The 15543-nt window shown below is 51.8% G+C and overlaps 1 protein-coding gene across 1 annotated transcript in view; it reads right to left on the reverse strand.

The window, feature by feature from the left end:
* Window positions 1-6344: 6344 nt before the first annotated feature.
* SYN2 (synapsin II) overlaps window positions 6345-15543 on the reverse strand; it is a 128205-nt gene continuing 119006 nt past the window's right edge. Inside the window, exons 5-11 of the mRNA XM_049766108.1 lie at window positions 14990-15079; window positions 12762-12824; window positions 12399-12541; window positions 9602-9676; window positions 9196-9298; window positions 7826-7975; window positions 6345-6419 (exon numbers count right to left, since the gene is read on the reverse strand). Of these exons, the coding sequence (XP_049622065.1) occupies window positions 6345-6419; window positions 7826-7975; window positions 9196-9298; window positions 9602-9676; window positions 12399-12541; window positions 12762-12824; window positions 14990-15079 (699 nt within the window). The remainder of the gene's footprint in view (window positions 6420-7825; window positions 7976-9195; window positions 9299-9601; window positions 9677-12398; window positions 12542-12761; window positions 12825-14989; window positions 15080-15543) is intronic.

The following is a 15543-nucleotide window of genomic DNA, read 5'->3' on the forward strand; positions in this document are numbered from 1 at the left end:
GTCTCCTCGTGCCCGCCCCTCAGACATCTGACCCTGTCCCTGAACTGCTCTACATACTTGTGAGTACTGCCAGGAGGGGCACTGTCTGTGTTGGACATGCCATCACCATCAACATGTCAGTAGCTCCAACAAGGAAGTGGATGCCTGGTTGTCTGAGCTCCCTTAGTCATAGTGGCCCAGACCCAGGAATGTGATGTGTAGGCATGATGCCCACCAGTCTGCATGCACATTTCTCAGGCTACTTTTGGAACTGGCATCTTCTTGTTGCATCCACATGCCCCTGCCCTCCCAGTCTGCACTCTGATTTGGCCACCCACAGCAAGTTGGAAAGGCCCCTTCTTTCTAACCCACATTACATCCTGGATGCTAAGGAAAGTGTTCATGTTCCTTAGACCAGGGCCCTGTGGGCACCACTCGAGCACTGCGCGCCCGCAAACACACACACACACACACACACACACACACACACACACACACACACACACTGCATTGGAGACAGGCTTGGGGCTACAAAGTAGACTCCATGGAACACAAAGCAAAGGCCTTCATTCCCCCCAAGAATCCCGATTTGTTCCCTGGCTGTTTTGACAAAAAGGCCGGAGCATGTGGCCACAGGACTATGTAGAAGAGAATCCAGAGAACACGGAGATAGAGCTTTAGGATTGGGGTGACCTTGGGTGAGCTTCTCTCGCCTGTCACTCACCAGCTTTGTGACTTTGTTTGCCAATCTTTTCCTCACCAGATCTCTGGCATGGGCAGTGATTCCCGCTGTGTGGCTCTGGCCCTTCCTGCTCTCACAGTCCCACCCTGTGCAATGACGTAGCCCTCAGGGGCCCTGCTCTGTAGGTTGTCGGGAACCAGGTATGACAGGCCCATTCCAGAGGGTAGCTCTTCTCAGAGACAGGCACGAATCGAAGAGTGCAGTGAAAAATGGCAGTGACAGAAAGGAAGGGTCACTGGGCCTATAGGAAGATGCTCTCTTGTGAAGGCCATGGAGAGGCTGCCAGGCAAGTGGGCACCTTCTTGCAGACTTGAGCATGAGCTGGGACCAGAGAATATTCCTTCAGGCACACTCATAGCCCTAGGAGCCGAGAGTCCCAAACAGACCTGGAGACACCCCAGATGAATACAGCACCGATGGCAGAATCCACAGGGGCAATCAGAGCCCGGAAACCAGACCCCCTCAGACCCTTAACCAGCAGCACCCCCAGTGACAGCCTTTGACAAGCTTCTCCTGCCCCCAGCTTCACCAAGGCTATGAAGATTCCCAGGGTTCAGGGGGAGACATGTCCCCCCCAGGGCTGCCCCTGGCGCAGCTGGGACATGCTGGCTCTGCCCGGGCTTCATGTCTATAGTAGCTGAGAGCTGATTCCCAAGAGGGCCTGGCCACCATGGGAGCTGTCTCCAGTCCCCAAGAGGCGCCCAGGACGCCACATTCCACAGCAGTCTGGAGACTCTGGCGTCGCCGCCACAGTTTGGTCAGTAGCCAGGCCACAGCCGGCACTCACAGTCAGACTTGGGTGCAAGTTTCCCTCAGGGAGTTGTGTTCTCTTCAACAGGTGAGAGTGAAGCACATGCAAAAAACACAACACATACTGACATGTGTGTCCAGACTCACAAAGACACATGGGCGCATGGTCATGAACATATCTACGCACGTAGACAGGTGTGTGTCCAGTGCACAGAGGTACATGTCATATACATGTACATGAACACAATACTCATAAACATAGGTGTGTGCATACCTATTCGCACATGCACACGAGTGCAGAGTTAAACACAGCTACACACGTCTCTACAGCAACACCAGAAAACAGTCCAAAACATAGGGAACGGTGTGAGGATGTAGTAAGGGTTCATTCACGCTGCTGCTGTCCTCAGTCAGATGCAGCTAGGGGAGGTTGGGTGTCTCTGAGAGGTCACATTGGGACATGCTACCACAGCCCAGCACAGTTGTCAAAGGGGACCCAGGGTTTAATGCAGATAGGCCAAGGCAGAGGTGCTAAACTGGGGCAGGAATGGGGCAGGTAAGTGCTGAGCTCCTGGGTAACTTTGCCCTCAGCCCTTTATTCATTTGCATGACTTCTTAAAGTTTTGGAGCCACTGCTGACAATTCGATTCCTGGCTCTGTGCTCAGGGCTCACTCAGTCAGAGGCTGGGGTCTCAAGGCCCCCTCTCCTTTGCCATTCCTGAGAATCCCAGGAGACAGGGAGGCAGGGTGGGGTGCTATTTGAGGTCCCAGCAGGATGGAGCATCAAGGAAGAAAGACAGAGTGACTCAGCCTCTGGAAGCTACTGGCCTGAGTCCAGCCCCCCACCCCACCCTACTCCTGACTCTCCACCCCAAGAAGTCCTATGCTTGCTCAGCACAACTGAGACAGGAAGTTGAGAAAGGGTCTCAGGCCCTGGATCCTGCCGACAGGGACGCTGCACAGAACTATTCTGATCAGCTCCCCTAGGCCACACTCCCCAGCCAGCCCCCCCCCCCCAGGGGGATGAGGCAGCAGGAAGGAATGCGGTTGGGAGGTTGTCAGTTCAGTGAGAGCAAAGGACACACACGGCAGACTCACTCACAGCCACTCAGGATCTCTGTGGGGTCACGCCTGCCTGCGGTGCCCACCTCCCTCTTGATGGGCCCCAGCAAAGCAGGGGACTCCTGGGCTGACTCATGGGCCTCCCCCACCAGTGAGCTCCAGCCAGGTCCCCGGGGGTCCACCCCCAGGGCCTATAGGGGCGCTGCGGGCCGGTCACCCGAGGTCACCGTGTCAGCTCGAGTGATTAAAGATGTCCCTTACAGCCAAGCAAAGCTCCAAAATAGGCCGTTTCCCCTGCAGGGCTGGTCACTGGGGTTTTTCAACCTGCCCTCCATGGCTCCCGTTTCCAGCCTCCACTCGCTGGGGATCCAATTCCCCAAAGTCACCCTGCTGTGGGAAGCTGTGGGAAGCAGGAAGGCCTAAATTTACCGCTGGCCCTTCACTGAGACCCATTGAGGCCTGCCCGGCTCTTGATGAGAGGCGCTTGTATTCCAGAGGAATGGGCCTTACTCACAAAGACTTAATCTTTGGGATGCTTTGAGGTGACAGGCACTGGGCCTTGGGCCTTCTGCTCCAAACTCTCCACACAGTCTTTCCCCAGGGGAACCACCCATTCTTTCACAGGCTGCAGCCCTCACTTTCCAGGGCGGTTCCCTAAAAACCTTCCAGGGGTGTAGCAAGTCAGCCCCTGAAGAGGTTGACTGATGGTGGGATGGAGGATGAGGCCTTTTTCTTCCAGCTCGGAGCACGCGTCTGCCACCCTGTCTAGCCCACGGTTCTGAGGTGAAACGGCGGGTAAACAGCTCACAGACAGTCAGGCTTGTGGAAATATTCGCTTTATTCGGAAGACAAAACTGAAGTCCAAAGACTCAGCTTCCATTCCAGCCAAAAAGCCCTGGCCTTCCACAGACTCTTGTTTTTATCCACCAGAATCAGGTACCACCCACCCAATGGTGGGATCAGATACCAACCAATGGTGGAAGCAGAATCAGGTACTACCCTAGGGTGGGGGCAGAATGCCAGGTCACACCTTAGGGTAGGGCACAATCACCAATCAGTTTAGGGTGAGTAACATAGTAATCCCCTAAAATATTTACATACACAACACAGAGGTCCCTCCTGAGCTCAACCCTGCCTGCCCACAACTACTAGACTCTCCCCAAAGGCAGCCCTGATAAAGGCCTCCCTGTACCACTGGGCATGAACCCCTATAGCCCCAGCCTTCCAGCCTCATGCCAGGGAATGGGAGGGTGTATCCTGTTGACCCTGTTGCCCTAAGACTAGAATCAGCACCCCCGGGGGGGGGGGGGGTCTTCTCTGCTCCACAATGTCATCATTTAAACTGTTCCACCTGGTTTTGGCCATGCAGAAAGCCCCAGCATCCGAAACCCGGAGGACCTGGGGTGTCACTGAGGTGCTACAGAGTCAGGGTGCTGTGGTGGGAGGTGAGCGTGTGGACCCACTGCTGATGCTGTCCAGCTGGACTTCCAGGAGCCCCTGGCAACAGCCCTGGGGTGATGAAGAGATGGAAGGACACAGCCTACAGGCTTTGCCATCATGGGCCACCAGATGTCGCTGCCACCTTGAGAACGCTCTCCTGACACCATCCAGTGACTAGGGAGGGATTCAGAACAGCTCTGCAGAGACCCAGCAAGCGAGCAGCAGCTGGACAGGGCTTTGCTGCTCTTCTCCCAGCCTTGACAGAAATCTGAGTAACATCTCAGTGCCTCTTCCTTTCAGTTGGCACAGCCACAGCCTGGGCCCACCTCCTACAGTGCTGTTTTCTAGAATTGGGGGGACACTGGCTGCTGACAAGGTCAGGGAATTAATTTTCTCGTCCCCCAGATTCCTTTTAAGAACTCTTAAGTGGCCGGAGCAGTGGTGCAAGCAGTAGGTCATTGGCTTTGCATGCGCTAACCTAGGACGGACAGTGGTTTGATCCCCCAGCGTCCCATATAGTCCCATATAGTTGGGAGCAATTTCTGAGCACATAGCCAGGAGTCACCCCTGAGAGTCACCGGGTGTAGCCCAAAAAACAAACAAAACAAAGAACTCTCTTAAAATCAGGGAAAGGATGGGGCCGGAGCAGTGGTGCTAGAGGTAAGGCGTGTGCCTTGCAAGCAATTCCCCGGTGTACCATATGGTCCCCTCAAGCCAGGAGCTATTTCTGAGCGCATGGCTAGGAGTAACCCCTGAGCATCAACAGGTGTGGCCCCAAACCAAAAAAATATCAGGGAAAGGAAAGTTTGAGGGGTGCAGGGGTGACTCTGTAATGGAGGTAATCCTATGATGGTGAGTAAAAAGTAGGCTCTGGAAAGCAATAGGAGGTGGGGTCTGGAGAGCAGAGGAGATGGGCTTAAAGGCAGCCTTGTGTGGACCAAAGAGCCAGTCAATGATTATAAGATGTGTTTGAGGGTTCCACAGCTGAGCAGTGACATAGGTAGAACTCATCAATCACAGCCATGGCCATGTGACCATCAAGGAAATACTAGAATCAGGCACCAAGGCGCGGTGCTCTGCTAAATATGGTAGACCATGGTTTTCTATGGTCCTGTGGGTAGGGGACGAGGCTCATCCCCAGGCTGGCACACCCATCTGTGCCCATGAGAGCCCATCCAGGTGACCTTCCTATTGCACATGGACACAATGGAAGGGCAACAGGGCTCCTGGTCCCAGTAATGTTGACTCAGCTAGTTTTGAACCTGTGCTTTAGGCAAGGCCTGTGCTTGTTGTGGAAAATACCAACAGATGACATGAGCCCTGTTCAGAGGGACTGAGCATTTCTGAGCAACAGCTGCCAAACGGATTCAGTCACACACACACAGCCAGAGCAGGGCTGGCCCTGGTCCCCACCTCCTGGGAGGAAGTGACCTGTACACACTTCAGATTTCCCGTGTCACAGAATTATCCATTTTCTATGGAGATGGGACTCACATGGGAGTCCAAGAGGATCAGGAGTCAAGAATGTCTGTGTGTCTCTGACACCAAGTGTCCCGACAAACCCCAGACCTTAAATATTGTCTGTGTAGCTATGGAGGACAATCTGTGGTCTGGGTGCACTGCCCTGTGCTTCCTCTGGCTTCATTTATGGGGAGACCAGTGTCCTCCCAGGGGCCTTCAGACAGACTCTAGAAGATTGACAGACTCTCAGCTTTGCTCTTAGTGGTGGGATCATGTCTTCAGATACCACAGCTGGGCATGTGCTGCATCTTGTGTGACCCCAGGAGAAAAAAAAACATCTCTCAGAACTTATCTTAGTGACTCCACTCTGAGACATGGTCCTTCTCTCTGATCACTTGATGGATGGCAGAGCAGTCAGCTTGGGAGGGTCCTGGTTCTTGGTGGAGGCAGAGAGCAGCTGAGCCCTGGGCTTTGATGAGTCCCCACACATAGAGATGCTCCTCATTCCTCTCCTATGTTTCCTGCCTGCCTGGACTCTAGTCACCATCTCATTGCAACAACTGAGCTGTTGTTGCTGACAGTCACAGTCACAGAATGAGACTGTGCCACAAAAGCACCGAAATACTGCGTGGGTAGCACCAGTTCTGAGAATGCCATATGTTACTGAGTCTCAGACACCATTTCCTCAACTATCCTCAGAGGAGATCTCGTGATTCCTCTGGTTTGGTTCAACCGATCCTTCAGTCTCTGTGGTGCTGGAGAGGCACTAAGATAGAAAGAGATATTCAGAGGTCGCCAAGTGGGTTGGGTATGGCTGGGGTTAAGCAGGACCCCTAACTCCGTGGGTACAGCGTCCTCCTACTTCAGAGGGGCTGACTTCCTGAAGAGGGGTCAGAAGCATAGCACATAGTTAGGAAAGCGCTGCGGGAATCTCACTGGATTCGAGATCAGCCCCTTCCAGGGAGTCTCTGTACAGCGACCAGGGCTAGAGCGGACAAGGGGGTGATTGTCACTACCCTAGAGGTGGGAATAATCCCTGTTCAGCCTTTCTAGGCCCTGAGAGAGAAGCAGATGCTAAGAGGCAAGATGAAGGCAATAGCTTGAGGTAGAGGTACTAGAATAGCGAACAAGTGACAACAGCAAATAATATAGTACGGAAGGTACTTGCCTTGCGAGCAATAGACCCAGGTTCAATCCCTGGCATCCTATATACTGTGCTTCTCCCCCGCAAGCTCCACCAGGAATAATTCTTGCATACTGAGTCAGAAGTAAGTTCTGAGTATTATCTCATGTAGCATGCACACACATGCACGCACGCGCGCACACACACACACACACACACACACACACACACACACACACACACACACCCCTCAAACCAGACTCCAAGAAAATATTTTGATCATCTCAAGCTAAGGGTGAGACTTAAGTAAGGGACTTTGCTCTCTTAGATCTCTGGTGGTTCATCACTAAGCTTTGCTCTCCTAGTCACCCCTTAGGGTTCCCCAGAGTCTCATTGCTGAAGTACAGAAAACAGACTTGCCCTGGGTCAGTGGTTCAAGGGTGAGAGTGTCACCTACAAGAGCAATTGTGGCCCCAGTTAAAACTCCTCAACCAGTTGTTATCTCAGCTGTACAACACTCGTTTACCACCCATGGTGGAAGCATCCTGCTCTGCTCCACACATTTTCACTGTGCTGGTGGGAAAGACTTGAAAAAGCTAGACATAAGCTGTGTTTGATGCCCAATTCAACTCCTGGCATGCTCTGTACAACCCTTGCATCCTAGCACTGCTAGGTATGGCCCTGGCAGCCTCTACCTCTGCTGACCCCGAGCAGCATGGCACAGCAGGGTGTTGGGACAGCATTGTCCACTGCCCAGGAAAGCTGAGAGTGCCCCCCCAACATGCACACATATACCTGAGCATTACTTGGCAGCTTCCCATCCCATCTTTCTTTTTTTTTAACTTGGCCAATTCTACTGTTTTTTAGCTTTGGTGATTTGCTACAGAAATAGTCCTTATACATTATCTACCTGATTTTTCTTACACAGAGCTGAACAGAACTGAACTCCCCAACTCCATTCCTCTGATCTGCCTCTTTTTAGAAAACAAAACACTCAGTTGGCCAACACTCAATGGCCTGTCTTTAACATGCTGATGCTGACACATGCCACTCAAGTGGCTCACACTTGGCTGAATTAACCTAAATCATAGTAATAGTTAAAGGAAACATAATAAAATGCCCCACCCACTACTACAACCCGAGACAGCTACCAATCCTCTACCACACAAATGGCTCCCTAGAGAGGGGGATTGGAGTGGGGACAGCTCTGGAAAGGGGCATGACCGTGGCACCAAACTCCCTAAATCCTACCCATCACAGATGCTTACCTGGGGCTGCTGGGTAGTCAGGGCCCTCTGAGGGGACAGGGCAGGGGTCCTGCTCAGCAGCTGGTTCATTTTGCTGACCACGAGCTCAGCAATGAGCTGCCGATCTTCCAGCTGGTGGTCACCAACCAGCGGCATGCTGCAGTCCATGACCTAGAGGTGGAAAGAGGGAAGTGGACACTCACGCAGGCCACAGTCTGTACACTTTCCCATATCCTGGGCCCAGGCATGGCTAGGGCAGCTCAAGGCAGGGCAGGGGATCAGCCAAGGCTTGAGGGGGATGGTAAGAGATCATCTCTGCTATGGGCAGGACTAGGGAGTCCCTCCCCCATCTCCCTCCCAGAATTCTGACCCCAGCCCTTGTGGCCACCCAATGACCAGGCCTTTGCCCGCATACAGGAAGCCTCAGTGCTTCCAGGGTCTCCCTGTGTAGCATTAACTTTGTCCTTCTCTAGGCATCTGCTTTCTCGGCCTCTCTGGGCACACTCTCTGGTCCATGAAGGAGAAAGCGGGGTCCATGCAGACAGGTGAGTATGGACTGTCAAGGAGTCCAAGTGCCCAACAAGAGAGGCATGAGACTCAGAAGTGACCAGAGGTCCAACCTGCCTTCATTCCTGGCCAACGGGACGTGCAACCAAGGCAAGCAGGGCAGGAATATGGGAAGGATTCAGCCACCCTCTGATATCCCCTTGAGGATGAAATTTGGTGGGTGTCAATATGAAAACAACAAGGTGAAAAAAATTACAGACTTATGTGGACTTCCCTTTAGAAAACCTTGACATATCACAATACATCAGAAATGTGGAGAACAGCCCTGAACAATACAACTTATCCTCAGTGTAAACCATTATGGTGAATTGGAAAAGCATCACACCTAGAAGGTGAGACTATCCCGTTTCACTATCAATCAGAGGTGCTGCATTCAGAGAATAACATCCAATGAAAAACCATGTGGAAGTTGATTGACATAGAGACAGACAAATCCCATAATCCCACATCAGGTGGCATGAGACAGCCAGTCAGAAAATGGACCACTGAAGGAAGCAGAGGGAAGAACCATATTAAGACTGAGTCCAGGTTGCAGGGAGCACTGTCCACTCTGTGGCTTTCAGCTCCAGCACTAGACCAACTTCCCTCAGGATTGACTAGCCAAGGCCCTAGGTCCTTTCTCTGAGACCAGCAGTGTCAAGTCATTGCTGCTGTCCCCAAGAAGGAGTCAGTCTAGGCCTTGGCGCCTACAGCTCAGAGACACACAGAGCCCCACTCACAGAGGTTCCAACTTGGCCCATTGCTGGAAGGACATAAGAGAATATCCCCAGTTTGGGGACCCAGCTCAGACTGGGTCATTGGACCATTCCCTAGGCCAGGCTTACCTCAAAGATGTGGTCTTTCCCATCTTTGCCGTGAACGGCCTTGACGGCACAGATATCCAGGCCACCAAAGAGCTCTGAGCAGGTATCCACCCATAACTTGTACCTGAAGAGGACAGCAGGTCAGGTGTGCAGGGGTGCATTGCAGACCTGTGCTGTGGGTTGTATCCCCAGCTTGCAGCCCTGTCCACCCCCATATACCTCCACCCTGCAGCCTGATTCATCAGGAATTCAAGCCTGCCTGTGGCCTGGGCCCACAGTTGTCTGACCTGGCTAGTGGATGCCATACTGCCCACTCCCATCTCACAACTTCTAGGTGTGTCTAAGTCTATCTCCACACCTGGTGGGCACTTGCGGTGACCCCCCACGATGGAACCTCCACCCCATCTCAGGCAGGCTTGTCACTCACCTTTCCGACATGGCAATCTGCTCCAGCATGGCAGAGCCAGCATTGGTCTTCCAGCTCCCTGAGATGGATGTCCTCCTGCATCCGAGACAGGACAGGACAGGCCATGAGCCCCAGCAACACCCCTATACTCTATAAGCTCCAGGGTGCCTCTCTATAGGTCATCTAACCTCATAATCCTTCTTATAACAGTAGAGACTTGGCACATTCTTCACAAGCTTGCCACTACCTCTCTATTTATCTGAGTTTACCTCTGTGTGTGAGTCCATATGCCACTTGAATGCTAAAACTCACTGGCATCAGGGCCGAGCGGTGGCACAAGTGGTAGGGCATTTGCCTTGCTACGTGCTAACCTAGGACCAAATGCGGTTTGATCCCAGAGTCCCCTATGATCCCCTAAGCCAGGAGCAATTTCTGAGCACATAGCCAGGAGTAACCTCTGAGAGTCACCGGGTATGGCCCCAAAACCAAACACCAAAACCAAATCAAAACAAAACAAAAAACACCTCACTGGCATCACCAGTGGCTGAGCCACACAGTGCTTGGTTTGTTCCAGACACACGGTCAACCTTTCTAGAACTTTCCTGACTTTTCCAGAACTTTCCTGAGCCTGGGTTCACTCTCCCCATTGCTTCCCAGCAACTTCAAGAGTAGTATGGTAAATAGAGATCTTTGTAATAGTTCTCATTTGTACCTGTTCTCATTGTCTGTTTTTACTCCTCTCGGGGTGGGAGGAGTTCTATTTGGAGCTGAATAAATGGGAGGCAGGAAAGAGAGAGATAAAGCTTTATTTACCCCAGACTTGAGGTTCCTTGGGTAGAACCAACTGGCTTATTAGTGAACTGCTTGTAGTGTGAGTTTCTTGCCTCTTATAGCCTTCATATTTATGTGGATTATTTATTGAGGATGACATAACTGGAACAGCATCCCCTGGATCATGAATTTGGGATTTCCATTTTCCTTTTGGGAACTGTGGAACAAACAAACCGTCTCTCTTCACGAGAGCATGGCTGTGTTCCACAGAATGACCAGGGTGATTTGAACTGCTTGCTACCTCATGTCCCTCATTCACTGAGTGAAGATGGAGAAATCAGGTCTTCACACTCCTCTTGACTGGCTGCTGCCGATGGTCAGCGAGTCCAGGACTGAGTAGGCTGGTTACTGGCCTAGTTGTGTGTTCATTTTGCAGTGCAAAATAAACCTAGACCTCAAGACTCACATCCATGGGCACAGCCTATATCCCACCCCAGAGCCCTGTCCTGACCCAAGGTGCAGATTGTGGGTCTCTTGAGTAGTGACCTTGGGATGACCACTTCATCTGAGCCTCCTTCTGGCTGTGCAAACATAGGGGCCAGCAGCAATCCCCTGGCAGGGGAAATATCTCTTCCAAAATAACAATCTTGACTGAGTCCCTCACACACTGGGTCAGTCCCCACATAACAGTTAATAGCATCCCTTCCCAGTGAGTTGGTTTCGAACCCAGACAAACAGCACTTGGCTTTTATTTTATTAGGCTTCTCAAAGCCACAGGGCAACCCAGTCAGGGTACTAAGGTGGCTCTAGAACTCTCACTGGTGTGTTCCACCGCCTTCCGCCTTTCTCTGCCCCCACAGCTTCAACAATCCTGTCTGTGCCACAGGGCCTGGGGTTCTACCAGAGCAGAAAAGCCAGATGACTGATCCTCTCAGTGAGAAGAAGAGAAAACCTCGGCTCCTGCTGTGGAAGCCTTTCCTGACCCACACCACCTCTCAGAGTAACACAGCTGGAAGCTACAGAGGAGGGATGAAGAGGGGGGACAATGAGGAAGAACAAGGTAAAGGTATGCAGAGAGGAGGGAGAGGAGGAGGGGTGAGGCAGGGAGATGAGGAGGTAGAGGAGGAATATATGGAGGAGGAATAGAGAGAGGGCCATGGAGAAGGGCTAAGGAGGAGAGAAATGAAAGAGAAGTGAAGAGGAGAGACGTAGAGGAGGAGACGTAGAGGGGAGAAATGAGGAGGAAGAGAGATGAGGAGAGACAGAGGAAGGTTGCAGGGGAGGGATGAGGAGGAGGAGGAGGAGGATCACAGAGAGGGCCACAGCAGGCTCGTGGCTGTCATGACTGGTGCTGCTAAGGACTGGCATGTACCAATCTTAGCTCCTCTTGGGCAGGTCAAAGTCATCACTCACTAGGGACCCACCTGGCCTCAGGATAAGTAAGAAGTATCCATGCTCCATCACAGTTGACCATGGCCCTTGGGACCACCCTATTCCCCTTTCTCTGACAGAAGCTGCCTGGGCAGGTGTGAGCAGAAGGGGCACTGCTGCCGCTCATGGCTCATGGACCACTGTCATGTGCATGGAACCTGCACCAGTACTGCTAGTGGAGCAGGACTTAGTAAGAACAAAATTCTGAAAAGTGCTGGGAGGGACCAAGCCATATGTCCTGCTGGATTACCAGAGGCTCCAAGGGGCCAGTGAGGTCAGGATTCACTTTCTTTCCTTCTTATGGGTCACACCTGATAGTGCTCAGGGGTTACTCCTGGCTCTGCACTCAGGAATCACTCCTGGCAGTGCTCGGGGTACCCTATGGAATGCCAGGAATCACAGTTGGGTGAGGCACATGCAAGATAAGGACTCTCCCTACTAGACTCTGGCTCTGGCCCCAGAATTTACTTTCTTCCCCCACCGACTCTCCCCTGATATTAAAGGATCTGGGTCAGGGCAACCTGACTTTGGGGCTACCTCTCTGCTCTGAGCAGGGGGACGTAAGACTTTGCAGCCACTCGGGAGGGTGGAGCTGGTGAGGGGATTCTCCACTCACATGTACGCTTTGTAGTTGTTGCCTATCTTCTGCACCATAATGTCATACTTGGAGTCAATGAAGGGCTCAGCTGTGGCATAGGTCTGGGTGAGGGCCACCACACTAGCGATGTCCTGGAAGTCGTAATGGTTTTCCACCTTGACCTAATGTGGCAGCAAGACAGAGAGGGAGAGAGCAATGTCTCCATGTTTACAAACAGAGGGCAAGAGCCCGGGGTATCCCTCCATATCTCCCCACTCCCACCCCAGACTCTTTCTTTCTTCTCTTCCCAGGACTGAGGAGCTGCATTTGTTGGACAGGACTCAAGGGAGAAAGCAAGTGGCCTGTCCCCCAACCTGCAGTGCCAGCAGGCCCCAGTCTTACCTTGCCCATGCCCGAATGAGCATGTCCGATCTTCACCACCACAGGAAATGTGGGCAGCGTCAGCTGAAAATAGAGAGACAGGAAGGAGCCATCAGCCACTTCACTGGGATACCCTGAAGAGACCAGTCTAAGCCTCCAGCTTGTAATGTTAAAAAAAAAAGGCCTGAGGTGCCTGTGTGTTGGTTAGAGCTCAATATTCACCTTGGTTCAGCTCAGCAAACTACCTAGCGCAGGACTTAGGGACCTGCCTCGCATTGAGCCAACCCAAACTAGGTCCCAAAACCACATGGAGGTCAGCTTGAAGCTCAGGACCAGCATGGCCTGAAAAACCAACCTCGGTCACAAGAACAAAAAGAAAAAACAATAAATAATACATAAATAAAATGCAAAATCAAACCAAGTGAGTAGCCAGGGCCCAGAGAGTAGCAGCAGCAAAGCTGAAGTCAGTTTCTCTGCGACCCTCCTGTATACTTGTTCCATCTCAAGAACTCATTGCTTCAAATTGAATGCAAAGACAAAACATGAGCTGGATGGGGCCTTTGTTTCCTGCACTCAAACTGCCCTTTTCTCCTCATTTCACTCTCCCTTCTTTGTGCACCAACACCCCAAACTCATCCCCAGCAGAGCTTTGTCAACTGGGGCTGAGTCCTGACCTGTCTATGGGCAGGTATTCAGAGGCTAGTCCCGGTGGAACGTTCTGGATAGACCCCACCCACATCCCCCATAATGAACTTGCTGAGGACAGATTCAGGATGGAACAGATGCTGGCTGATGGCTCCAGGTGGCCCAAATGTGTTTCCCTGAGGGGTGCTGTGGTCCAGCCCAGGCAGGTCTGCAGCTATGTAAAGAGCTTCATGGTACCTTGGATATCAAGGGGTTCAGCCTTAGGTGGTGGCACAGAGAGGCACAGAGAGGCCAGGGCCTCAAAGCCCCTAGATTAGAGTACACACACACACACACACACATGCACGCACGAGCACGCACACACACACACACACACAGGAGCTGACAGAAGTCAGCAATCAAATAGCCTTTTTGTTTTGTTTTGTTTTGTTTTGGGGTCATATCCGGCAGTGCTCAGGGGTTACTCCTGGCTCTACAACTCAGAAATAGCTCCTGGCAGGCTCGGGGGACCATATGGAATGCCGGGATTCAAACCACCACCTTCTGCATGCAAGGCAAATGCCTTACCTCCATGCTATCTCTCCATCCCCAAATAGCCTTGGGTCCAGTCAGGGCTTTGATCAGAGTCCCAGACCTGCCTGAAGGGACAGGGCCCTGTGCTTTGAGTGTCTACCAAGAGGACATGTGTGTGTGTGTGTCCCCTCCACATACACATTCATACAGACACATATAGACACACAGAAACACAGAACACACACATAGACACACAAATACTACATACACAACCACTCACACATAGAGACTCAAACATTCACGAACACAGGCTCACAGGCTTATACAAAGACACACACATAGGTACAGATAGGCTCACATATGCATTCATATACAGACTCACACACACAAAGGCTCATTGTACACATATAGAACCAGAGATTCATATGGATTCATATATACGCTCATATAGAGACACACACTCACACACACAGATTCAAACAGATATATACACTCAGGCTCTAACTTACACTCTCAGACACACACACATACACACACACACACACACAAACACACACACATTCATTCATTTATTCACTCACTCACCCACTCACTCCTTTCCCTAGCCCAGTCCATCACTGTTGGCTATTTCTTTGAGCCTCATCATGGGCAGTGGAAACACTTTCTAGGACTGAGAGTGGCCCAGGCAGCTTCTTCCCTATGAACAGCCCAGGAAGTGCCCGGCCACCTCTATCCACTAGCTCCCAGACTGGCTAGACCACTTGGTCTATAACCAAATCTTGGTAACACAGAATAGAGCTACTTAGCTGAGTTGGGATTAGTGGTGTAGAAGGAGCCTCTGGCCTAGCTGAGGCAGTAGTGTGGAGTGGGTTGATCCCATGGAAGGAGAATGGCAGAGACCCTAGGGTCTTGGAAAATCTCCCCAAGTCAAGGACCTCCTCTGATCGGCCTTGGGGTTCTGGTTCTACTAAAATCCAGCAACTCTGACCCCACAAAAGCAAGTCCACCATCTCCAACCCCTGATCCCCAACAGTCCCTGAAATGCTGAGACACTTTGGGGTACCCAGAGACAGGGCAAGCAGGACACCTACCATCTCTCGGTGGTTGGGATAGTATGTCTGCTCAATGAGCGGGAACTTTTCTCCTCCCAGAGACTTGTGAAGTGCCACCAGCTGAGCAAACTGTGAAGGAGAAACAAAAGAAAGCTGCTGGCACCAACTTCCCAAGCACCAATCAACCAGCCCCATTCTCTGTAAGAATGTTGATATAGGAGCAAGTGTGAGGAAGAGAAAGTATGGGTTCATTGGTAAACTGGGGTTTGGGGCCAGAGAGAAATCCAGTGAAAAGGTGTTTGCCTTGTATGTGGCCAACCTGGGTTTGATCCCTGGCACTGCCTATGGCCTCCAGCAAACAAGAATCTGCTGATCTGTTGAAGGCTTTGTGCATCCATCCTGTGAGGATGGATGAGGGGCCCATCAGTAAACAGGTACTTTATCTCTGGAGGCAGAAGTGAGAGCAAGCTCCCTTGACTTGATGAGGCCAAAGAGGTTTGACATGTGAGCGCAAAGAGGACAGAGCCATTGTCTGAAATCATCCAACTGCAAAGAATAGTTGGAGGGGTGAGTGTGGGTGTGGACCTCGAACC

The sequence above is a fragment of the Suncus etruscus genome, chromosome 20, assembly GCF_024139225.1.
Source record: "Suncus etruscus isolate mSunEtr1 chromosome 20, mSunEtr1.pri.cur, whole genome shotgun sequence".
Taxonomy (NCBI): Eukaryota; Metazoa; Chordata; class Mammalia; order Eulipotyphla; family Soricidae; genus Suncus; species Suncus etruscus.